Consider the following 27655-nt stretch of genomic DNA (forward strand, 5'->3'; position numbering starts at 1 on the left):
TCGAAAATGGAGCTGTATCGACGAATAGTTTCATTTGGCATTGATCCAAAAAGTTCTTCAAAAGAGCTTGCACCCGGAAGCCCACAGAATTTTCTATAAAAAATTAAATACCATATAATGTTTGAAAAAAGAACAATATTAATCTACATTAATTTTTTTTATTTAATTTATGTACCTGAATTCCATGTAACTTGGTATACCAAATTCACGACCTCGCTGCATATTAAATGAAACCAAATCCATGCCAAATTTAGCACCGACTTTTTTAAAAAGATGATTTGTTACCTGCAAGAAGAATCAGACATAATTAATTTTATTTATAAAAATTATTATTTTCTTCATGACATTTATATTAATAATTTTCAATTTTTTTTATGAATGATTTCAAATTGAAATTAAAAACATTGTGAAATGTATACTTTTTTGTACTGTTTTTAGAAATTTGCTACATACTATGAAAAAAAGTATATTTTTGCGCACTGTTTTTATAACTTTGCTGATTACTATCCAAAAAAGTATATTTTGCATTATTTTGATAACTTTGCTGCGTACTGTGCAGAAAAATATGCTTTTCTGAACTATTTTTATAACTTTATTGTATAGTGTGCATAAAGTATACTTTTCTACTCTACTTTGTTAACTTTAATACTCATTTTACAGAGAGGTAAATTATTATGCAATATTTTTATCTTTTGTTGCATACACTGAAAAAAAAAATTTATTTGATTCAAATAATCGATTACTTAACTGTTATCAAATAAATATTTATTTGTATCAAAGAATTATTTTTTGTCAATTAAATGGTATTTGTTTCAAAAACAGAATTTATTGTGTCAAATACAGTTTATTTAATTCAAATAAAATTGTTTGGTTCATAAGTAAATATTTATTTGATAATAGTCAAGTAATCGAATATTTGAATCAAATAAAATTTTTTTTTTTAGTGTACTGTGAAGAAAAGTATATTTTTTTGTACTGTTTCTTTTACTTTACTGTACACTGTGCAGAAAATTACATTTTTCTGCATTTGTTTTATAACTTTGCTGCGTATTACATAGCAAAATATACTTTTATATACTGTTTTTAAAATTTTGCTGTACAGTGTGAAAAAAATACTTTTCTGCACTGTTTTTAAAACTTTTTGTCGTACAGTGTGCAAAAAATATACTTCTCTGCATTGTTCCTTTAACTTTTCTGCGCACTATACAGAAAATTATACTTTTCCGCAATAATTTTTGTAAATTTTCTGAGCACTGTACAGAAAAATATATTTTTCTATGCTGTTTTTATAATTTTCCAGTACAATGTGAAGAAACATATACTTTTCCATACTATTGTGATTATACTTAAAGTAAAAAGAATTGGCTACAGTTTGTAATATAAATTTATGACTAATTAATTGTGCCGAAAAATTAATTTTGTCATAAAATTTCAAGTAATCTCTTATTCATCAAATAATATAACCAGATCTCTAATGTTGACGAAACAAATCAATAAATTCCCCGGAAGGAATCCCCCTAGAGACTTTGATAATAATTTCCGTTAGAATTCCAATGGAATACTAAGGGGAAATTTTTCAAAATCTTCCATTTATAATTTGTAGTTCTATACTGTATATATATATATATAAATGAGATTAAGTCACTTACTTCTTGTGTAATAGAATCGTCCATAGCCTGAGCAACTTGATTCATCAGTCCCATGAAATATTCATCGATAACACCGGCACGATAGAGATCATAAGGTCTCCTAATGAGATCTGACAATCTCTTTGAAGCTATTTTCAAACATTAAAATTATATCATTACATTTTTTTTTTTGGTAATTGAATTATAATGCTAATTTTTCAAATAAAACATACCGATGAATTTGTGTGCCTTACTCCATCTCTCAACAGCAGTTGGTAGTAGTGAATGTCCAAATCTAAAAGCTGCCGAAGCGAAGGCATCAATAACAGTGGGATTAACTTTTGAATCATATCCATTCCAATGTCCCTGTTGAAAAATGGTAAATAAAATTTTTATTATTTAAATTTTGAATCTATGTTTCCAAAAATTCAACATTTTTTTTTTATTTTAACTAAAGAATTTTTTAATTCATAAAAATAATAAGCTACCGTCGACCGGGGCTATTTTACTCACAGCTAGGGGCTATTATACTCAGCGCCAGTTTTTAATTAATAAAATATTTATATTGAAATGTTTAAACTTGGTGTAAATATTGTTTAATAGTTTTATTACAGAGGGCGCTAAATTTTGTTACTTAATTTTTTTTATCAGAATGCAGAAAAAAAATTCATGAAGTCGTGAAAGTCTGCAAAAAACTTTTTTTTCCTAAAATAACTGTAAAAGCTTGTTAGAAATTATATTGAGTTGTTTATTTAATGTTAATTTAAAAAAAAAAATTTACCTCTTTTAATAAATGTAGATTTTAGTAAAATTTCAATGTTTAACTTTATTTTATAAATAAACAAACTTTGCTGAGAATAATAGCCCTAACCGTGGGGCTAAATGTTAAACTTTAAAATTTGTTACAACAATTGTATACAAATTTTTTTTTAATTTTTTATCGTAATTTAGACTATTTGCAGAAAAAATTTTATATAAAAATAAATATAATAAAAATAAAATAAATAATAAATAAAATAAATATAATAAATAAATATAATAGCCTCAACCGCGGGGCTATTATACTCACCACTAAAAGTTTTCATGACTAGTAAAAAAAAAAATTTTTTCTCGTCTAACTTACAGGATACCTTCAGACAGATGTCCACAACATAACACAAGAGTTGAAATTTTTTTTTTTTAATTCTGAATTTTGGTGAAGCACTGAGTAAAAAAGTAGCGTTTTTTCGAGTATAATAGCCCCAGTTTTAACGATAATTATATTTCTTGTTTTCATTTAAAAAAAATAAAATAAACTCCTACATTTTTTTGTAGTAGTAATCCAAATTTCTCCATGACATCTTTGCCCAATAAAATAGGTAAAAATTCATTATATGTAACATGTTGTATTTCAGCAATGACAATACGTCGAGCTTCCTGGAAGAGAGTCTCATCATCCCAATGAGGATTTACTTTAGTCAAAGCTTTTGCAGCTCTATTGTGTTCTCTAGCCATGAGGGTATGCATACAAGCGAGTACCAATTGTTCGTTTACTCGAATTTCCCCTATTAAAAAATAAAAATTACTTTTTTCCATTCTTCGTATTATTCAGAATGATTTTTATGTTCCGGACCTTCGAAAAAAAATTTTTAATCTCTTTTTTTTCTTTTTTTAAACAAAAAAAAAATTTAAAAGGTCTCGAACATAAAAATCACTTTAAATAATAAAAATAAAATTTTGCTTTCAAAATTATAATTTCTAATTGACAGAAAGATAATAATTAAAAAAATAATAATAATAAATATAAAAGTAGATATAATAGAAATGATTTAAAATTTTAAAACGTTGACGGCAAACCTAAATAAAACAATGATATCTCTTATATAAATAATTGTGCGTTAGGTGATTGAAATCAAATATTTTCATCACGCATAAAGGTGTGTCTCGTGAACTGGGTTTCTAAATCATCGAAAGCAGTACCATTAAACAAACAAGAGCAAATCTGTCTTGGGGCTGAATTTCGAAAGAATCACAAGTCGCATAACGCAATTTTATATATCACGAGGAACCAATATCTAATGATCTCGTATTGATTATTGAATCACTGCGTTTTATATTATATTGACTGACAATTAATATTTAATCCAATTTCACAATTAAAAATTACAATTTATTTTAACAAATCTATTCAATTTGAAATTTTATTTTATTTTGTTTGAAAACAATTTTTCCAAATGTCAACCTTTTTCTTATGTTAAAAAGAAAGTTTCATTGGTTCTTCGTTTTATATAATTTTCTATATTATAATTTTATAGTTTTCTTTTTTATTAGTATTTAAAAATGATAATTAAATACTATGATTGATGCGAAATTAAAATAGTCAATGAATCTTAATAGAAAGAATCGGGAAACTTTCAAATCTGTTATATATTTAATTATGTCCTTAAAGTTTTTAGCGTTCAAATAAATTTTGTTACTTTTTGTAAGTTTGGATTTTAGTACATAATATTAATTTGCACATTAAAAAAAGAATTACTTTATTAATAAATGTTGAATTTATTTTTTAATTAATTTTATTAGAATGCAATAATTTTAGAAAATATCTAAACGGGAAAAATAATTTTCCTTCATTTTAACGTTCAAAACTTTAGAGAGACATATTTAACTATTTCACACACAGGTTTGTATTTTGCATATTAAACTTGTTACTCTGAGATTTTTTCATGATTGCTGATTATTATGAATATATCAGTTTTCAAATTAAAATTTGACAAAATTTATTTTTTAGTCGAATTTTTACTTAACATATTTTTTTGGGATCGAATTTTTAACAGTTAAAAATTAAAAAATTAAAAATTAAAAAATTAAAAATTAAAAAATTCTAATTTAACCAAATATTAATTTTAGCAGAATTCTCATTCAACAGAATTTTTAAATAACAGAATTTTCAATTCACCGAATTTTAATTTGTTCTAATTTTTATTTAACAGAATTCTTCCTAATATCGAATTTTTATTTATTTATATTTTTATTTGAACGAATTGAATTTTTTTTTTTTTTTGACAAATTTTCATTTATTCGAATTTGGTAGAAATTTTATTTTAAAGAATTTCTTCTTACACAACTTTTTGATTTAAAAGAATACTAATTTTAACGAATTTTAATTAAGCAGAATTTATAATTTAATATAATTTTAAGTGCTTGGGATTTTTTAATGCTAGAATTTTCAATTCATTGAATTTCCATTTGTTCAAATTTTTATTTCATAGAATTCTTAAAACGCCGAATTTTCATTTTGTTTGAAATTGCAAATAGCCGATAAACAATCGACAAAAAAAAACGGTACGAATTTAAAAATTAAATAAAAAATTAACACGAAAATTGTGATTGATCAATTTTAGAATTAGCACATTTTTTTTGTTGGCCATTTGCAGTTTCGAACAAATAGAAATTCGGCATTTTAAGAATTCTATTAAATAAAAATTCGTGCATATATAAAGATTCAGTGAATTGGAAATTTTGATATTTAAAAATTTGAATCGCATAAAATTCCATTGAATGAAAATTCAAAAGGGATGAAAATAAATGTTTTATTGATTTTTAGTTTTCTTTAATTTTAATTTAATTTAATTTTTAAAAACTCACCAGCCTCGAAGCAGAACATTGAATCATTTGGTCGTGTGCAGCCTTCATCGGGAATGTCTAACTTAAGGGGCAACAGGTCCTTCAGTCCATATTCAGAAAATACTGGATTCATCCTCAAAAGTCCTCCATAGCCAGTTCGAAGTTTTCTAATTAGAAATAATTAATAAAAAAATTTATAATAATTCAAAATAAATAAATATAAAGACATTAAAATCAAATTGTCAATCAAATAAATAAAATTAAATACTATTGTCACAATTATTATATTATAATAATTAAATTAAAAATAATTAAAATAATATAATTATTATTATATTTAAAATAATATTATTTTCTTTTGTAATGAAAAGAAAATAATCGCCTATGTATGCTAAATCATCGATGACTTTCAATTAACTGAATTATATGTTTCATTTATTAATATGTCTTGAGAAAATTATTATGAATTGTAAATCAATTATAACATTTATAACTATAAAGGTAATTCACTTTAACAACTATAATTGTTGATTTGACGTAAAACAAAAATTGTGTGGTCTCACTGAATAACTGTATAAGAGAGAAGATTATATATATATATATATATTGATTGAGTAACTCAATTCACATGACTTGCAGAATAGAAAGTGTTTAGCCCTGCTTTATAAATACGGGATTCACAATAGTGATTTATGGCCTCTTAATGGCGTAATATAGAACTCGCAATAAACTGGAGTACAGCGAACTTAATTTTCTCTCTCTTAACATTAATTTTATAAGACAAACATTTTTCTAATATAAAATAACAAAAAAAAAAATATATATATATTTCTGCTGGAAAAAAATGATGTGAAAGTTTTCCATTGAGCTGAATAAATTTTAATATATTGACAATTATTATTATATTTGTTTTTATAGAAAATTATTTAATAGAAAATTATTAAAACACTCGTAAATTTGTCTTTATATACCTGGCATGAAAGTCTGTTACTCCATAAACAGTATTCCCGTCGAGAACACCTGTAAGTAGATTGAAAGGAACTCTACTTCCAAGACGGCAGCCTGGACGTACTGATGGAAAAGCGCGAACAAAATCCATACAACGAACATTAAATAGACGATAAAAATAATCATCCTCGGGAATATGAATTTCATTGCAGTATGGATGCTTTTGATGTGGTGGTCGATTACAACATTCTTCCGGATCATTACGATTAAAAGGATCTGAAATAATTAATATTATTAAATCGCACTATTAATATCCATGAAGTTGGCGTCGACGCTCAGCGTCGAAATTTTAATTTTCACGAGACCAAAAATATCAAATGATTTTTAAAAAGATTTTGGGACCACATAATATCTTGAAAAGTATTTCTCAAGGCTTGAAAATCTTAAAAAAAATAATTTCATACTTTTGGTCCTGTGAAAAACAATTTTCGGCGTTGAGCGTCGACGCCAACTTCATGGAGGTCACTATTAATCATTTGTATATATAGGAGGTATTCTACGCCAAAATTAGTTACCATTTTTGCATTTACATTGCCGATTTCTTTTCTTTTCTTTTAGTACTAATTCAAACTAGCTTTCGTGATTTTTTTTCAATTTTTTTTTAGCAAACCAAACAAGATATGAATTTTTCAGAATTTTAATGCATCAATTTTAAAAGTTCTTTTTTTTTTTTTTTTGAAAAATTGTGTGTTTTTACGTAAACTTTTCAAAAATTCAAAGCAAAAAATTGTGGAAAAATAATTTTTATTACATTTTTTGCAATTTAAAAATTAAAATTTTATTTTTAAAACTGAACGGTTGCCATTTTTTTTTTTTTAATAAATTAACAGCCTTGTAGCATTATTCTTATTTGCTTCTGAAATTATTATAAAATTATTAATAACAATAAAAAATTTTTTTGGGTACCCATTTTTTTTTGCAAATTTCTTTGATATAGTGTTTTTTCATATAAAACAGAAAAACTATATTTCAACAAGAAATAAAATTCTTATTCAGTAGATTTTTTAAAATTTTTCAAAAAAAAATTCAAAAGATACAATTTTAAAAATAAAATTTTATTGCTTTAAATTGCAAAAAAATAGTAAATTATTTTTCTAGAATTGTTGCTTCGAATTTTCGAAAAATTCTCGTAAAAACACACAATTTCAACAAAAAAAGAATTTTTAAAATTGTTGCATTTTTAAGGAAGTTATGACCATTCAAAAGTAACAAATCATTAAAATTTAGAAAATTTAAAAACATTCATATCTCGTAAACAGATTGATAAAATTTTTTTTTTTTTTAAACCATTGAAACCATTGAAATCAGTCATTCAGTCATATTTCACTTAAAATTAGTAGAATTCTTTACTGCTTGAAACAGTCAAATCTGTTTTAGCGATTAATGATAATGTAGATTTGACTGTTTAAATCAGTTATAATTCTACTAATTTTTAGTGAAATATTCAGCGGAATTCCTACTGAAGTGATTCAGTTTCTAATTTTCAACTATTTCGTCAGTGAAATCTAACTGATTCAAATTTAGCCAAATCAAAAATGTCAAAATCAACTATATGTTGGAATGGCATAGATTATTTAACGTTTACCATTAATTTTTAAATAATTTTTTTTTCTATTTTATTAATAATTCTTTTTATTTGAATTTATATCTTCCTTTTCTTTCTATTATTTTTGCTGTTTACATTTTCATTATGTTACCTATGAATGTCTTCTCTCTCATTCTATTATTTCAAAAAATATATATCTCTAAATTCAAATTCAATATTTAATATTATTTTATGTTTAATATTTATTAATTTATAATTTTTATAATAATTTTATAAAATTAAAATTTTTGACTATTGAAATACGATTTCAATGCCCCCTTAAACGAATCAATTTCTTAATTTATAAATAAATTCATTTGTTTAATAAAAAAAAAAAAAAATTATTACCTATATACAAATTTTTTGGAAATTAACGTTATTTATTTTAAAAAAAACCACCTGGAACAAATAGAATTGTGAAAAAAAAAAATTTATGGAATCATAAAAAGAGTTTACTCTTACTAGCAAAGTGGAGGTGCAAAGATGAGACATATTTTATCAGCACATGTCATGCATATTGAGAATTGTGAAAAAAAAGAGGAAAAATAGATACTCTCTTCTCTTATGGAAAAGTTAATATATCTACATTTCATTACATAAGATCAAACGTTGTACTTTCGAAACACATTTTTCCTATATGTACGTATGTATATATATATATATATATATATATATATAAAAGATCCCCTCTTGTATGAATTCTGTCCTTTTCCTCGCACATATCGAATTATGTAATATGAAGAAAAAAAAAAAAAAAAAAATTCCGGCTACTTGATTAACCGGTACAGACACACGTATATTTTAAAAGAGAGGTGTCTCTGCGGGGTAAGTTATACACACTTACCGAGAGGAGTGGCAGTGAGGGTATAGTCGTGATCCATGAATTGGCCCCAAGCAATAACCATGACGGTTCCCGCGTGATCGTGAAAACCATCGTCAGGATGCATAGTACGTGAGACAATACGTGATAGTGGCAAATTACGACCAGATTTTGCTATTCTTGGCGCTGACATTCCATCCGCAAAACGAGGAGGCAGCAATCTGCAAAAAAAAAAAATTTTTTTATTATCATTTTCATTATCAGACAGATTCAATTTTTTTTTTTTTTGTTATTTTAAAGAATTTAATTCGATATAATTACTTTTTAGACGAATTTTCTTTTTTCGAATTTTAACAGAATTTCTTTTTAAAATAAATTTTTAATTAACAAAATTTTTAGGTGCCAAATTTTTATTTTACAAAATTTTACTTTACACAAAGTTTTATTTAAAAATTTTTCTAACTTAAATGAATATTAGTTTAACAGAATTTTCATTCATACAAAATTTTAAGTTATTGAATTTTTTAAATACCAGAATTTCAAATTCATTGAATCTTTATTTATTGGAATTTTTTTATTTTCATCAATTGTTATTTATGATAAAAATTCCTAAAATACTGTATTTTCATTTGACCTTAATTAAAAATCGCCAACCAACAATCGACAGAAAGATGATTCTAGAGTCGATTTAATTTGGTTTTAATCTCAAAAAATCGAATTTTTAAAAATTACAATAACCATAGGACCGAATTTTGAAAAATTCGAATTATCATAGTATAAAATATCTAAAAATTCGAATAATCAAAAGATCGAATTTTGTAAAAGTTCGAATTTCTAGAAGACTGAATTACAAAAAGGACAGAAATTTTAAAAATCCGAATTTTTACAAAATCAATTTTCTGAAAGTTTGAATTATTAAAGAATGAAATTTCTAAAAGATAAAATTTTTGAAATTTCAAATTACAAAAAGATCGCAATATTAAATGATATTTGCAGTTTCCAACAAATGAAAATTCGACGTTTTAAAAATTCAATTTAATAAAAATTCGGTGAATTGGAAATTTTGGCATGTAAAAATTCAGATCACTTAAAATTCTGTTCAATTAATATTCGGTTACATGAGAATTTTTATTATATAAAAAGTTGGGTAAAGAGAAACTTTGAAAAATAAAAATTCTGTCAATTAAAAATTCGATACCTAAAAAATCGGTTAAGTAAAAATTCATTTAATAAGAAATTACGAGCCAAAAGTTTTGAACGTTCAAATGAACAAAATGTATTTTGCAACTTCTTTAATTATGACTTTTATTATAAAATATTTGTTTTAAATATTTAAAAAGAAGTTATTAATTTAATATTTGTTTAATTTACTGCTTTATTTTACATTGACATTATAATTTTTAATAATTTATAGATTGAAAAAAATATTTTGTCCATTTGAACGTTCAGAACATTTGGCTCATAAGAATTTATCAAATGCTAATTAAAAAAAAGAAAATTCGTCCAAAAAATAATTATATTTAACCCATTAACGCCCAAATGTCAACAATTTTTAACTTAACTTCAATGAAAGAATTAAAACATTAAAAAACCAGATATTTTAATGCCCATAAGTTCTAGGGGGTATTGGGTATCGCTCTTTCAGATTTTGAGGTCAAAATAGAGATTGGTCGACCAGAAAATCCAATATGGAGAATAAAATAAAAAAAAACCCAAAAAATCATTGTTTTTTTTTAAACATTTTTTTTGAAGCCGAAAACATTTTTTCTAAGACATCTAACCTATCCTATTGGTGGATAAAATAGTTGTACTTTTAAACTATGTTCATGAGAACCTTCAATTTCAAGATGGCGGACTCAAAATGGCGGAAAAGTAAATGCAATTTAGTAGATATGAACAGAATATTGAACTAACAGTTAAAAAGTCATTAATTCTGCCTCAAAATGGTTACTCAGGGGTTCTCGGGGTCGCTGATTACGAATCTGAAGTCAGTTTTTCAAAATTCAAAATGGCGAATCCAATATGGCGGATTATTTTTTAAAAATTCATTGAATTTGCTTGAAACTTATTACTCGAGGGTTTTCGAGGTCGCTGATTACGAATCTGAAGTCAGTTTTTCAAAATTCAAAATGGCGGATCCAATATGGCGGACGATTTTTGAAAAAACTTCATATATTTGTCTGAAAATAATTACGCGGGGGTTTTTGGGGTCGCTGATTACGAATCCGACGTCAGTTTTTCAAAATTCAAAATGGCGGACGACTTTTGAAAAACTTATTAATTTAAATTAACCTGTTTATCAAAATTATGCGTGCAAAAAATGTTTCACTCCATACTTTTTCTTTTTAGAATTACCAGATTACGAGTTACAAGCCAGATTTTCAGAATTTGACTATTTTAAAGAAATATCTTAAAAATTGTAGAATTTTAAAAATTTTGACTTTAGATTAGTTTTCAATAATTCAAAAACTTCTGGAATTAAAATTTAATAAAAATCGAACAATTTTTTAAAAATTCGTTTAATAGATTAAATTCGCACATTTTCAATATGAAAAACTGACGTCGGAATCGTTATCAGTGACCTACAAAGTTACCAAGTAAGTAGTTTCCAGTGATTTTAAATATTTGTCGGCCATATTGGATCCGCCATTTTGAAATTTGAAAAATAGACTTCAGATTCGTAATCAGCGACCTCGAAAACCCTCGAGTAATAAGTTTCAAGCAAATTCACTGAATTTTTAAAAAATAATCCGCCATATTGGATTCGCCATTTTGAATTTTGAAAAACTGACTTCAGATTCGTAATCAGCGACCCCGAGAACCCCCGAGTAACCATTTTGAGGCAGAATTAATGACTTTTTAACTGTTAGTTCAATATTCTGTTCATATCTACTAAATTGCATTTACTTTTCCGCCATTTTGAGTCCGCCATCTTGAAATTGAAGGTTCTCATGAACATAGTTTAAAAGTACAACTATTTTATCCACCAATAGGATAGGTTAGATGTCTTAGAAAAAATGTTTTCGGCTTCAAAAAAAATGTTTAAAAAAAAACAATGATTTTTTGGGTTTTTTTTTTATTTTATTCGCCATATTGGATTTTCTGGTCGACCAATCTCTATTTTGACCTCAAAATCTGAAAGAGCGATACCCAATACCCCCTAGAACCCATGGGCATTAAAATATCTGGTTTTTTAATGTTTTAATTCTTTCATTGAAGTTAAGTTAAAAATTGTGGACATTTAGGCGTTAATGGGTTAATAAAATTCTTTAAAATGAAAATTTTAACTATTATGATATATATATATGATGACAAAAATGTTATATTTTATAAAAATGGCTCATTGATACTAACAAAAGATTTATCATCAATAATTCAAAATCTACGGCATACATTTTTGAAAAAAAAAAAAAAAATTAAAATGTATCTGACAAGAATGAAAAATGACTTGATTTTGTATTCAATAGTGTATTTTCGTATGAATATATAAGAACAATATTTATAACAGTTTTACTTATTACTATTTGTGTGTATATATTTATGTACATGAATTGTTCTTCGCATGAACTCAAACCCGTTCACCGTGAGACTTTACGAAGGCTGAAAAAAATTCTTTAGATGAAAAGAAATTTCTTTAAGAATACATTGCATGTAGATATAAATATTTTTTTTTTTTTTTGAACTTCTCACCTCGCAAATGGCGATAACGATGCACCCCATGTAGGGTTCTCCAAGTTTGTACAGAGACCATCGAAGCGACGATATTTACCAGCTCGACACTCTACATCTCTTAAGAAAGGTGGACACACCTCGTAAATAAGAGTCTTGGATGTATCGATCAGCGGAAGACGTGTTTCAATTTCTTCCCTTGTAAGACCGTACCTACAAATATTTCATATTTTTTTTTATGTAAAATATTTATTTTTAAATTTATATATTTAGAAGTAATAAAACAATGTTTAACACTTAAATCCTTCAAAAATATATGTATATTTTTATATCTTACAAAATTCATCATTGAATATTTTGTATATTAATATTATTATTATTATTATTTAATCTCATGATTATTATTTTTGAAAATTTGGAATAATTAAGGAGAGGGACCAGTGAAACTTCAGCCTATCGAAATTAATATTGTTAACTTTTTTTCTGGTATTATTTAGGATCAAAAAAAAGTATATAATTAATATTTTTTAAAAATTATTTTTACCGATTTTGGAAATTTTATTTTCTGCAAAAATTAAAATTTTTTAAACCCATACGATTGTTCAAAATCATGAAGAAAAAAAACGTATAAAAAATTCGGAGATGAAAAATAATCAAAATTGTGGAAGAAGTTGAATTTTTGCAGAATCACCAGTAAAATTTAAATTAATCAAAATTAGCCTTGTTTAGAGGGAAATAATTATTTTTGTTTTCTTGTTTTCAGAACCTGAAGTCACATTTCACTATGAAAAATGAAAACAGTAATTTTAAACTATTTAATCCTTTGAGGACCAGTATTAATTTCAAGAAACATTAACATTTCTTTGTTAACTGATGATTAACTTTTTGGAATTTTAAAAATGAATATTGAAACAAAGTATTTTATTTAATCTATTAAATTTCCTATTTCAAACACTGGTTTTTCGACAAAAAATTTTAATTAGTTTTGCTAGAACAAATTTTTTTTATTTTTCAAAATTTTCATTTTTTGAAACAATTAAAATTTTTCAAATTTATACGCTTGATTGTTTAAAATAATGAAAGAAACCTATGAAAAATCGTCAATGAAAAATAAGAAAAATTGTGAAAAAAATTCTATAATTTAAACTTTTTGGGAATTTTTATTTTTAAAAAATATATTAACAAATTAATTGTTTTTTTTAATTTTTCAAATTATATTATAATTTTAAATACTCAATATTGTCAGAAAAAAATTGACAGGCCTAAATAACATTAATTTTGATGGATTAAAATTCCACTGGTCCACAAAAATATAGAATTTGGAGAGCATGATTATCTCATAAAAATCACTAGTTAGAATTATTATTTTCAATAATTTTATTAAATATAATTATTATTTTTATAATAATAATTATTATTATTATTTTAGGTACCAAATTTTTATTTCACAGAATTCAACTTGAATTTTAAGTGATTCAAATTTTTAAATGTCAAAATTTCCAAATTACTAATTTACTAAATCGTCAAAGAAATAAAAATTCGTCGTTTTAAAAAGTCTATCAAATAAAAATTCATACAAACAAAAATTCGAACAAATGAAAATTCCGTGTATTAGAAATTTTAACATTTAAAAATTCGAATCACTTAAAATTCAACAGAATGAGAATTCTGCTAAATTAAAATTAAAAATGTTGCCAATTAAAAATTCGATACCTAAAAATTCTGTTAAATATCAATTATAAAAATCAAAATTTGTTTAAAAATTAATTATATCTAATAAAATTCTTAAAAATGAAATTTCTAATAGGGTCAGCCGGGGTAAATCCGAACGCTTTTAGTAAGTTTCAACAATAACATATAAGTTTTTTCTTTTAAAAGACAATACTTCCGGTATTCTGGTGCATGAAGTTGTTACTTTACTTCCATAGAACAATTTTATGGGGTAGCAAAAATTTTTGATAAATTACAATCGCAGAAAACTTAGCGTTCGTATTTACCTCGATACTTTGCAACTTTCCTAAAATACCGGGGTAAATACGAACGCCACTGTATTTCAGAAAAATCTTAGGGAAAATAAATTTAAAGTATTGCAATTGTTAAACTTATATAAAAACTCAAAAAAAATACGATAATAAACCTATTATGTAATAATGCATCATATATAAATACAAAAATCAAACAGGTTAAAAATTAAAATGCATTACACAATTAAAACCTTCAATAACTTTATCAAATCATAACGGATTTTTGCAAAACTTGCTACAGAAAGTATTTTGGAGTGATTGAATGTAAATACAAAAATAAAAGTCAAATTTTTTAAATTCAAAATGGCGGATTCAATATGGCGGACTTTCCTAAAACTTATTTTTAAAAATGATCAAATTTGCTAACTCCAAATTCGTAATCAGCGACCCGGAAACCCCCCGAGTAACAATTTTAGAGCGAATCTAATGAACTTTTTAATTCTCGTCCGCCATTTTGAATTTTGAAAAACTGACTTCAAATTGGTAATCAGCGACCCCAAAAACCCTAGAATACCAAATTTTATTAAGATCCTGAAAAACTTTTTTCAACAAACCATTTGGCAAAAAAAGTGGATCACTCCTTCGAGAGAACAGAGATTAAGTTTCTGCTTATTAATTACTAACGAGGATATACGTATAGAAAGAAAAACTTTTTTCTATGTACTTTTATAATGTTAAAATAATAGTGTAATGAAATAAAAACAATTTTGTGTGGCTCTGATGTAAAAAAAAATTATTGAAAATACCGTTCAGATTTACCCTGGTATTCAAATTTTCCGGGGTAAATACGAACGGTCTGATATTATTGATAAAATTTTACAGAAGGCAAAAATGAAAAATAGTTTCTGTTCTAGTATTCATAACAAACAATTATAAATAATAAAATGAATTTTTAGCTTCTTTTTCTTCAAATACGAGACAAAATACTGAAAGAGTGTCATCTTTGATTTTCAATCTTTTTCGCAATACTCGTTATCTTTGTTTATGCTGTTGCTAATTAACAAACGAAAAATGGGATAATACTTAGAATCTCTTCAAGAGGATCTGAGGTAAAAATTCTTATGTCTAACTTATTTTTTAAAATTTTAATTAAGCTGAAATAATTAGGTAGCGTTCGGATTTACCCCGGCTGACCCTAAATGATTTTTATGGAATAATCATGCGCCTCATTTTAATATAATAATTTAATGAAAAAATGTTGAATTTTAAAATACTTAATTTTTGTATAATTGTCTGGAGATAAAGACGGCTTAAAATTTTTTTTTACTTTTTTTTTTCTTAAGGTATTCAGCTTGACCGCAGACGATCGGCAAGTAGTCAGACAGTTGTGGTCAATACTCTTATAATTTTTTTTTTTTTTGACCTTCTGGAAAAGTGATCGTACAATCGTTCGAACGATTCGTCTCACTTTCATTAAAGTTATCACTTATACCATCACATTATTTCTCCTTCCGGAAAAAATGTGTATACTTAAGACTTGGATATAATTACTGTAACTCTAAACTTGAGAAAGTTAAAAAATATTGATGATATAATTTACAGAATAAAATTGTATTTAGAAAGTAATAAAACTCCCACTGCCACAAAAAATAAATAAATAAAAAAAAAAACATGTTCTGACAATATTAAATATATGGTAAATGCTATTTTTCTCCTCAGACTTGTATAAGTAATACCAACTAACGAAAAAAGAAAGAGAATAAATTTGTAGCAGTAAAAATATATTACTTACATTTGGGCAATTTGAGTCGAAATGTCCAAAAGTAGTTCACCAACTGTTGCCAATTCATCGGGTTTCCAAATATTTGTTTTGGGTTGAGCGACTCCTATTTAAATCGTAAAATGAAAAAATATAATTTTCTATTTTGTTAATATGCATAAATATTCTCCACATTAGACTTGTGGAAATTTTTGTCGAGTCGAATTAACCCTTCACTGGCACAATTCCGCATTCGAACGTAAATGGCACAATGGGTCTGCTGGACCCGACGTATTCAAACGTGTATTGTACAGTCGGTATTGAATAGTTTTGAACAAAAATTTAATCTGAGGTAGCTTATGATGTGTTTTATAAAATTTCATTAGTTTTACAGGGATCAATTTATTTTAAGTTAGTTAAAAAAAATTGTGAAAAATAAAAACGAAAAATTGCGTGTTTTTACTTAAAAATTCATGAGTTATTTAAATTTTAATATTAGTACTTAAAAAAATTTAAGGTTATGATGTATATTATTCTTTAAGGAAAAAATTACCACATGGTCTACTGGACCCATGTTAACCGTTAAGTGTTAAGAATTATCGAATTTTTATTTAGCAGGATTTTATAAATTGAATTTCATAATGAACCTAATTTTTATATTAAAAAATTCAGCTTGTAAGTAGAATTTCTCTTAAAAATGACAATTCGGTGAAATAAAAATTATTTTTTATGAAAATTTTGCTAGAAATAAATTCTGTTAAATGGAAATTGTATATTATTTGAAAATTGAATGTATGAGAAAATCTGCTATACAAAAATTCAGTAAAATGGAAATTAGTATAAAATCAGAATTTAGTTAAACAGAAATTCTGCGATTTAAAAATTAGGTTCATTATAATATCCATTTTATAAAATTCTGCTAAATAAAAATTCGATAATTTTTAATTCCACATCACACAAAAATTCCGACAGGTCTAATGTGGAGAATATTCGAGCGTCTCGTTAAAACTATGGAAAAGGTTAAGAATAGGTTAAAAAATTCACTGCAAAATAAAATTTCAAAAAAATTTTTAAATTGTTTTCATTCATTAGATGCACTTTTAATCTCCTTTGGAATACAATTTTTTGTTAGATTGTTTGGTTCCTACATTTATAAAATTCTTCTAGCTATTGTAGTTGAAAGTATAGGAACGTCTAATGAATGATAACAATTTAAAAAAATTTTAAATGTTACAATGTGAACTATTCTGTGATTTTAATAAATTAATTTTAATAGGTAAGAAAATACTTGAATCTGAAATTCTTGCGTTTTTTAAACTTTTTTAACGAATAAATTAAATTATAAAATGTACCTACAATATTTGAATATACATACAGGGTGTTCCAAAAGTATGGAAACTTACAAATATCTCGAAAAATACGAATTTTCGTAAAAAATGTTCAACACAAAAGTTGTTCCAAACAAAAAGATCTACATTTTTGAAACCAAAAAATTGGGCCCGGAGCCCAACGTTGGGCCCTACAATGAAATAAGTGGTTTTCTTAAATGAGACCACAAATTTTCAGTATCAAATTCGAAATCCCCATGAAATTCTGTGCTCAGACATGTGGTATAAGTGCCCAAAATATTGGGCCCAATCTAAGATAATGGGCCCAAAATTTTTCTACAGATAAATAAATTTTGAAAAATCAAACATTGGGGGTTTTTGGAGTCGCAGGATTAGAAATTCGAAGATAATTTTCAAATTGGGCACGGAGCTCAATGTAAGATTCCGCGGCCCAATTAAAAAAAGTTTCCTCAAATAAAACCATCTAATTTTCAGTATCCATTTCATAATCATAGTCTCATCCTCACATTTTTACTCTCCCTCCTCTTTTCATCAAATTCACAAACATAATACTAATTTTAGTGATGTCATTTAAAAAAAAAAAATTTTACTGTGGCCCCCAATTGGGGTAAAAAATTTTACATTTGGCTCTAAGACTAATTTGAAAATTAGCTTCAAAATTCTCATCATATAAGCCCAAAACCCCCCCCAATGTTTGATTTTTCAAAACTTATTTATCTGTAGAAAAATTTTGGGCCCATTATCTTAGATTGGGCCCAATATTTTGGGCACTTATACCACATGTCTGAGCGCAGAATTTCATGGGGATTACGAATTTGATACTGAAAAAAATGTAGATCTTTTTGTTTGGAACAACTTTTGTGTTGAACATTTTTTACGAAAATTCGTATTTTTCGAGATATTTGTAAGTTTCCATACTTTTGGAACACCCTGTATATTGTCAATTTCAAGTGAAATTTAAGTCGACCACTCAAAAATTCGATTGAATATATATTTTTCTATTTTTTAAAATTTTTCTTTTTTTTAAAAAAGTGCCCGAGTTGTCAATTTTTTCAATTTTGGTCTTTCAATGTTGACCTTCTTTCAAAGGCATATAACACTAAAAATATTGAATTTAGCAAATTTTTGACAAAAAAAGGAAAAGTTTCAATTTTTCTTCAACTTTTGAATAATGATCAAAAAAAATTTTTTTTTTCAATTTTTATTAAAGAATTAAATTAACAATTTTTTAGAAACAAATTGCTATTTAAAAAAAATTGAAACAAAAATTTTTTGTTAACATTATTCAAAAGTATTAATAATTGTATTTCAAACATTTAGGTACTTAAATATTATATATAATAATATAGCTTTTTAAAATTATAGTAGAACGTTACTGCAAAATATTTCAGTAATATTCAAAACAATATTACAGCAATATTAAAAGAAAAATATTCTATAACTTTGAAACAATTTTCTTTGAATATTTTTTTATAATATTTCTGGAATATTGCTTGGAAATATTACTTGAATCATTTGTGTAACAAAATCATATTTTTTAATTTCATATAAATCAATAGTAATTATAATAATAGTAATAATAATAAAAAAAAAAATAATAATAATAGTAATAAAAAATATTGATAAGAGGACTCACGAATTCGCTTCTTGGCTTCGAGGTAGGCATGGTTTATGGCCTCGTAAGTAATGCACGAGTGTCCACCAACATTCGGTGGGCTGTGGAAAAAAATAAAAAGGATGAAAATAAACTTGTGCGTTGAGATATCAGATTGCTGTTACAATTGCCATTCTCTTTCAATTTCATTATTATTTCCGCCTCACGTGTATACGAGAGGTCCATGATATACTTAAATATATACTGACATATATATATATATATATATATATATATATATACATATAAGAAATTTATTCATATTTAATTTATCCTGTCACATTTCTATATTATAAATATACCTATAACTAATAAAAAAAAATATTTTACTCTCTGGCATGTTCCATTAAAATAAGACAAGAAAAATATTGTCTATTGTTTACCCAAAAAAAATTTTACAATTCTATCTAGGTGTAGGGGAGAGTGACAAACAGTAGGACAGTTTAAACAATAGGACACTTTAATTTTCTGCAAACCTACTTAAAGATACTCGACCAAAATTTATATATGTAAACCATGTTTATGACAACACAGTATCTCAAAAAATTTTAGCCACATTGATTCATTATTTACAAAGAAAATTGAACAAAAAAACTGTTTTTGACGTACCCCCATGCAGAAATTGCCTGACTTTGCCCTATTTAAAGTAAGGCATTGATAAGGGCCTTATCAGTTTTCCCTGTTTGAGTAAAATGTGAAGAAATTAAATTTTTAAAGTTTTTCCTTCATAAAGTGTTATTAACAATAAAATAAAATCGTTTTACAATAATTTTAGATATTTTTTTATTTTAGTGTTTTGACCAGAATTCCCGACCAAAATCCCAACTAGGGTATTCCATATATGGCCCTGTCAAGGACCTTTTCAGTTTTCCCGGTTTAAAAAAAATTCAAACTAATTAAGTATTTAAAGTTAACATTTCGCAAAAATGTTATTGTAAATTAGTTAAATGATTTCGATTTTAAATAATAATTTATTTCTTATTACCAAAATTTTCTTATGGGTTCCTGTTAAATTCCCTAAGTATATAACTCTTCATAGTTACAACGGAATTGATACATTTTTCAGAACGATGGCGCAAAAAAAAAATTTTTATGTAAAGTTTGAGAAGTATTAATTAACAGAAGATAATAACTATTAAAAGTAGCAAATTACATTGGATAAAATAATAATTTATAATTTTTTAAATTTCCATTGGATAGTAAAATTAACTGGATAGTGACAAGAATGTCCTCAAATATCATGCAAGCCATCCTAGCGTGCGTGCGTGGTTAGTTGGTTAAGTTGTCGGCTTACGAATGTTAGGGTCGCGCGTTCAATCCCCAGCGTTTCGGGATTTTTCTCTGTTAGGTATATAAATTTAAATATTTTAGGCATGTACAAACGAAACTAGTAGGGGAGAGGATGAAAAAATGGATCTCAATACTAATACTTATAATAATAAATTTACTACATTGAATAGTTTTTTTTTTTACTAAATTTTACAGTTAATCTTACAATTTTTACATAGTTGTTTCAACTATTGTTTGTTATAGGCGCCCCCTGGAACTAGGAGAAATGTAGTCAATGTCAATTAAATGTAGTCAAATTTACCATGAATTTTTTTGAGTTTATATAATATAAAAAATAGGGTATGCGTATGGAAAACTGGTAAGGCCCTCACTAGTTTTCTTTACCTAGGGCATTGGTGAGGAAAATCATTACACCCTTGTGAGGCTCTGATCAGTTTTCCCGACAAGGCCCTTATTAGAGATCGGGAAAACTGGTAAGTACCTCATGAGGCCCACATCACGATTTCTGCACGGGCCAGAGTAAATTTTTTCTTGAAATACAATACTGATTTTTATTTAGATAGGACAGTTTTAAAAAAAAGTGTAATTGTTACTTCGTTTACTTATGTTTTTAAATATAATATCCAGTAATTTAAAATATTTTAAAATTTCACAAACAATTTTTATTTAAATAATTTCTTACGATTGCTTAATTTAAACAGTGGGACTATCAACACTGGGACAGGCAAAAATTTAAGTTTATGAAACGTGGATTTTGGCAACACTGATTATAAGTTGTGTCAGCTATACGCATGCGCATTTATACTTTACTTACACAGCGACTAAAAATGTGTTTTTTTATGCTAAAAAACAATAAAAAATTCAAAATTTATAATTAATAATTATTACATACAATTATTGTTCGGCAACATTTAAAAAGTAACACTTGATAAGAGAACGACTATTTAAATTTTCCTCCAAATTGTTTTTAGGTTATGACCAAATTATGACGTATATGATCAGCAGTACTGTAAACGTGAAAAAAAATAATAGCAATTTTTTATATGAAACTTGACATAGTATTATAAAAATGTAAAATATTATTAAATTATGAGTGTTTTGCAACATTTGTTAACGTTATTTAATGCAAAATATATATATTTACAAAGTATGAAGCAGCAGAATATTATTATTAAAATAATTATTCGGTTCTTAATAATAGGTGTCCTACTGTTAAACACAAACCGTCAAAACAAGAAAAATGAATCAAGACTCAAAAACTTTAAATTTTTTTATTTAATCACAATATAATCTTAATAAAATATGTGCATTGTGTAGAAAAGAGTTCAAATTTTATGGTAATACCAAAAAATGTTCAAAAATATATAAAATTGACATATTAATATGTCTTTGAAAAAAGTGTCCCACTGTTTGTCATTCTCCCCTAAATTTTTTTTTTTTAATTTCAAGTGAATGTGCAAGTAAAAATAATTTTCCACATGACAGAAAATTTTTTCTTTTTTGTAATGTAAAAACAATTATTCAACAATAACAAGTACACGGTTTAATTGTTACAATACATTCCAGAAGTGTTATTTGAAAAAACGTGTTGAAATTTTTTTTTCAAATTCAGACTAATTCAGAGCTGCACAAATGACAATTATTTAAAACCTTTTTTTCTTATTGTTATAAAGTGTTCCTAGAATTTCGAATAGTATATTAAAATATTTGCTGTTAAAATAAGATTTTTTTTTTAAATGTGAGTTTTTTAATAATAAATTTCTTAGTATAATTTTACATAGGTATGAGAAATGGGTCAATAATAATTTAAAATTGTTCTTAGAAGAAAAAAATATAATGGCAATAAATAATAATAATTTTTAACATGAATTGCTTATAGTTGAAAAATTAGATAAATTGCAACTTTTATTGTTTACAATCATACGTTACGACTAGTAATTATTCACTTTATGATTTAAATGCAACAATAATACAATTCCACATTAGTTACAATGACACGTAATAGAACAATGTGACAATAATAATAATTGATACGTATATGTCAATGGAGAGCATAGGTCTAAAAAAACATTAAGTTTTTCTTGCAATGTTAAGGAAAAATTTTTTTTTTCTCAATTTTATATAAAAAAATAACGACAAATTAATTTTTTTTTACTTTGGGCAATATTTTTTACTTTCTTAAAATTTTTACATACCTGGAAATATAAACTTTTTGCAAAATCTTCTTAGTAATTCCTGGAATGTAAAAATTCAAAAAATAGTAAAAAAAATCGTGCCCAAAGTAAAAAAAAAAGAAATAAATTTGTTATTTTTTATACAAAAATTGAAAAAAAAATTTTTTGTTAACATATTTTGAAAGTCGATGAAAACCAGAAAAATTTTTTTCTTTTGTCAAAAATTACTAAATTCAATATTTTTAGAGTTAGATGTCATTAAAATTTATTTATTTATTTATTATTATTATTATTATTATTATTTATCCAAATTTAAAATGTCAGGTAAATTTCAGGCGGAATCGTCCATTTATATTTTCACTTTTCTAGTGATTTTAATAGCAAAAAGTACGCTGATTTATAAATCAAATGTGAGTATTTAAAAATTTAAAAATTCAAAATGTCGAATCCAATATGGCGGAAGATTTTTTTTTTTTATTGATTGAATTCGTTTGAGACTCGTTACTCAAAGATTTAAGGCCATGTGAGAAACTCTCACGTGATCTACTATATGAGAAAATGTGTTTTGGCGAAAACCGAATTTTTTCTTAAATGAAGAAATATTTTGAGCTAAAATTTTTTAAAAATTAAGAAATTTATTTTCAAATATAAAGAAGGGTACAAAGAACATTGTTATTTTTCTGAAAAACATAAGATTGCGTTAAATTATTAAAAAATTAAGTTTAGAAAGTCAGAATTTTAAATAAAAATGTCAACAAACATTGCGGAGCATACACAGACGTTGCGCGTGAGTGTGTCAGTGCTCCAAGAGGCAGCGCCAATTCGAACTAGTGGCCGCTGATTAAACTGGAAAAAACTAGTTTACTATTTCCTGCTTTATTTTTATTATTTTTTCGTTAAATTATAGAAAATAAATAAAAGAGCGATGTTTCCTTACACCCTTGTCTATCATTCCACAAAAAATGTAACCTCAAATATTTTTTCATTTCGGAGAAAATTTCAGAGTTCTAAAAAATATCTTTTTTCCACATGGCCTTAACCCTCAACTAGCACAATTCCGCGTTCGGACGTAAATGGCACAATGGGTCTGTTGGACCCGACGTATTTAAACGTGTTATGTATAGTACAGCTGGTATTGAATATTTTTGCACAAAAATTTAATCTGAGGTACCTTTTGATGTAGTTTTTAAATAAATGTAATTAGTTTTACAGGGATTAATTTATTTTATACGTCAGTTAAAAAATTGTGAAAAATAAAAACGAAAAATTGCGTGTTTTTACTTAAAAATTCATGAGTTATTTAAATTTTAATATTATTACTTAAAACTTTAAGGTTATACTCTTGATGTACTATTATTTAAGAAAAAAATTACCACAACAGCAGGACTTACAAAAAAGGTATTTATTTTGTAGAATAGAATGTGACTTTTTAGGTTAAAATTAAAAATTTATAATTATTATTGTTTCAAACTAATTTATTCTTTTGTATCGAATTAGTTGTATCAAAAAACTTACAAAATTACTAAGAATATGTCAAAATATTTTATTAAAATATAAAAAATATTCAAAAGCTACACAATAAATTAATTTAATGGCGAAAAAATGCTCGGGTCTACTAGACCCATGGTACCAATTAAGGGTTAAGTTTAAATTTTTGAAATAAAAATTTTTTTCCACGTAATAATAAAAATTAAAAAAAAACAGATGTTTTGTGATATATACAGTGCGATATGTTCAACAATGTGATTACGCAAAATCGCGGAAGAAATGACGTATAAACCGTTACAATTAACCACCTTCTAGGAAGAGCACATATTATGAAATAGTCTCGTAAGATGTTAGCTGACACCAATTACGTAATACACACATATATATATACACAAACGCGTCTGTGATGAGTACAGAACCACGTGCTCCTCTTGTATACAATTTCCCACTTTATGTCAAGTAAAAGCATCTTACAATACCCTCACGTATGTGAAATGCGTAATTTAATGAACTTTCGGTCACTGTATATTTTTTTTTTCTTCTCGAGTTAAAACGCTCATACTCTTAAGGCAGTATGTAACAAAACTATAAATTTATATATATATATATATGAACACTATGTGTAACTCGTAATTTTTTTTTAGAAAAGTTGTTTTGATGACTAAATAAGGAAGGATCATAGTGTGCGGCGTGGTCGCAAAGATTGCGTGTTTTACCATGTATTTCTGGTAGCACTTTAATTTTCCCTTCAATTTAGGTTGAAATGTCTCCGCAATTTTTTTTACGATATATATATATGTGTCCTGACGCGGTGAAAGGGACCTTATGGTCCAATTGGAAATTGTACTTTAAATATTCCTAATAAAAAATGAATTGAACAAAATAATTTCTAATTTTTGGAAATCAAATTATTTGAGTTGCTCTTTCATTTCCAAAAACTAGAAATTATTTTGTTCAATTCATTTTTTATTATGAACATTCAAAAGTACAATTTGCTATTGTACCATAAGGTCCCTTTCACCGCGTCAGGACACATATATATATATACTGATCTCTTAAACGGTTAGAAAGTATTTACATGATTGACTGGTATACCATATATAGACAATATATGGATGATTCTTCAGAAACTGGTCATTTTCGAGGAAGAATTTTTTTTTTGTAAAAAGGAAATTCGATTTCTTCAATTACTATTTATTGGCATCAAATATAGTTATTAGGAGTGACTACAAAAGTATTTTCAAGGCAGTTAGAAGACTTTTACTGTCAAATTTTTTTTTACTTTCAGCTGTCAATAAATAAATCGGTAAACCAACCTCAATTAGTGACCAGACACGTAACATTAAGGGGTAACACCACTCTAGAATTTTCAAAAAAACGATTTATTTTTTTTTTGTTAAAATGTACTTTAGCATTGTAGAAACAATAGGCAGGTGATCCTATGACGAAAAAAAATTTATTAACCCTTTGAGTGTCACTAATGCATCATATAGGCACTGAACAACGCCTTTGAAAAAATCCATATTTTCAAAAAAAAAAAAAAAATTTCAAAATCTGACTACAGATTTGTAATAAGTGACCCCAAAAACTATAGAATTCGTCATGAAAAGCTTTAAATTTGTTGTACTCCGGAAATTATGAATTTTAGAACATTGTAAAGGTTTGCTGGCCCATTGTGTGTTAGTTCTACTTTAAACGCGTTTTTCTAGAAACCACTTTTTTCAAACTGGGAGGACGGATTACTCGAACACCGTTGCATGGATTGATCTGAAATTTTAACAGTAACTACACAATAACCTTCTTTATGGAACTACGTAGCCGTTTTTTGATTTAATGTAAACTTTTTTTTTTATAAACAATTTACTGCTTGTTTTTTGGCAAAAAATCGATTTTTTTTCAAAGTGCTACCATTTGTACAAATTTTGATTTAAAAAAAAACCCCTACGTAGTTCCATAGTCAATAGGGTATTAGAGATTCAGAAAATTCTTGGATTTTTGTTCTAGGTCTTACACCTTCCTAGAAAATCGTCCTCCCGTGTAGGTGTTTTAAAAATTCAAGATTTTTGAGCCGGACTCTATAGCCGCCATTTTATATTAAAATAATAATATTAAATTTATTTTTTATACTTGAATATGTGTTAAATAAACCTATCTGAAGAAAAATCCTATTCCTTTTATCCTACTGCAAATATAAATCGTCAAAGTTAGGCTATTTTTCTTACCGCTAGAGTGGTGTTACCCCTTAAGGGGTACTGATTTATCTTCTTCTAATAATGTATTATTAAATAAATTATTTGCTTCATTTTTATCGTTTTTTAAATTATATATAAATAAATATAGAAGGAGTAAAAAATATCACGTTTATTATTTATTTTAAAGAAATTTAAAGGGGGGAGGGGGTAAGGGTTTCAGCATAAAGAATAAAACATTTCTTTTGTGAATTTTTTTTTTAGAAATATGGATAAAGCAAATTTATCCAAACCTTTTGTACATTATTAAGTATCATTTGAACAATATTCTGTAATTTTTTTAAAAGAAAATATCAATAAAAAAGCCGTTGGTAGAGCTTTTCCAAGAACGTCTTTAAAAAAAACCGATTTGCGGTGTTCACTATGCCCTGTGCAGAAATCGTGATGTAGGCCTCATGAGGTACTTACCAGTTTTCCCGATCTCTAATAAGGGCCTTGTCGGGAAAACTGATCAGAGCCTCACAAGGGTGTAATGATTTTCCATACCAATGCCCTAGGTAAAGAAAACTAGTGAGGGCCTTACCAGTTTTCCATACGCATACCCTATTTTTTTTTATATTATATAAACACAAAAAAATTCATGGTAAATTTGACTACATTTGATTGATGCATTTAATTGACATTGACTACATTTCTTCTAGTTCTAGGGGGCAACTATGAAACTATGAAGCAACTATGTAAAAATTGTAAGATTAACTGTAAAATTTAGTAAAAAAAAATATTCAAAGCAGTAAATTTATTATTATAAGTATTAGTATTGAGATCCATTTTTTCATCCTCTCCCCTACTAGTTTCGTTTGTACATGCCTAAAATATTTAAATTTATATACCTAACAGAGAAAAATACCGAAACGCTGGGGATTGAACGCACGACCCTAACATTCGCAAGCCGATAACTTAACCAACTAACCACGCACGCACGCTAGGATGGCTTGGATGATATTTGAGGACATTCTTGTCACTATCCAGTTAATTTTACTATCCAATGGAAATTTAAAAAATAATAAATTATTATTTTATCCAATGTAATTTGCTACTTTTAATAGTTATTATCTTCTTTTAATTAATACTTCTCAAACTTTACATAAAAATTTTTTTTTTTGTGCCATCGTTCTGAAAAATGTATCAATTCCGTGGTAACTATGAAGAGTTCCATACTTAGTGAATTTAACAGAAACCCATAAGAAAATTTTGGTAATAAGAAATAAATTATTATTTCAAATCGAAATCATTGAACTAATTTACAATAATTTTTTTGCGAAATGTTAACTTTAAATACTTAATTAGTTTGAATTTTTTTTTAAACCAGGAAAACTGAAAAGGCCCTTGACAGGGCCATATATGGAAAACCCTAGTTGGGATTTTGGTCGGGAATTCTGGTCAAAACACTAAAATAAAAAAATATCTAAAATTAT

General features: G+C 26.0%; 1 protein-coding gene across 1 annotated transcript in view; it reads right to left on the reverse strand.

Annotated features, from left to right (window-relative positions):
• LOC127286291 (peroxidase) overlaps window positions 1-27655 on the reverse strand; it is a 54039-nt gene that overhangs the window by 7253 nt on the left and 19131 nt on the right. Inside the window, exons 3-13 of the mRNA XM_051312671.1 lie at window positions 19022-19101; window positions 16070-16163; window positions 12335-12526; window positions 8669-8865; window positions 6203-6455; window positions 5253-5398; window positions 2931-3172; window positions 1862-1994; window positions 1650-1777; window positions 176-285; window positions 1-93 (exon numbers count right to left, since the gene is read on the reverse strand). Of these exons, the coding sequence (XP_051168628.1) occupies window positions 1-93; window positions 176-285; window positions 1650-1777; window positions 1862-1994; window positions 2931-3172; window positions 5253-5398; window positions 6203-6455; window positions 8669-8865; window positions 12335-12526; window positions 16070-16163; window positions 19022-19101 (1668 nt within the window). The remainder of the gene's footprint in view (window positions 94-175; window positions 286-1649; window positions 1778-1861; window positions 1995-2930; window positions 3173-5252; window positions 5399-6202; window positions 6456-8668; window positions 8866-12334; window positions 12527-16069; window positions 16164-19021; window positions 19102-27655) is intronic.

The sequence above is a fragment of the Leptopilina boulardi genome, unplaced genomic scaffold (genome assembly GCF_019393585.1).
Source record: "Leptopilina boulardi isolate dan_hultmark-lab unplaced genomic scaffold, ZJU_Lbou_2.1 LbouV2_352, whole genome shotgun sequence".
In the NCBI taxonomy this organism is placed as follows: Eukaryota; Metazoa; Arthropoda; class Insecta; order Hymenoptera; family Figitidae; genus Leptopilina; species Leptopilina boulardi.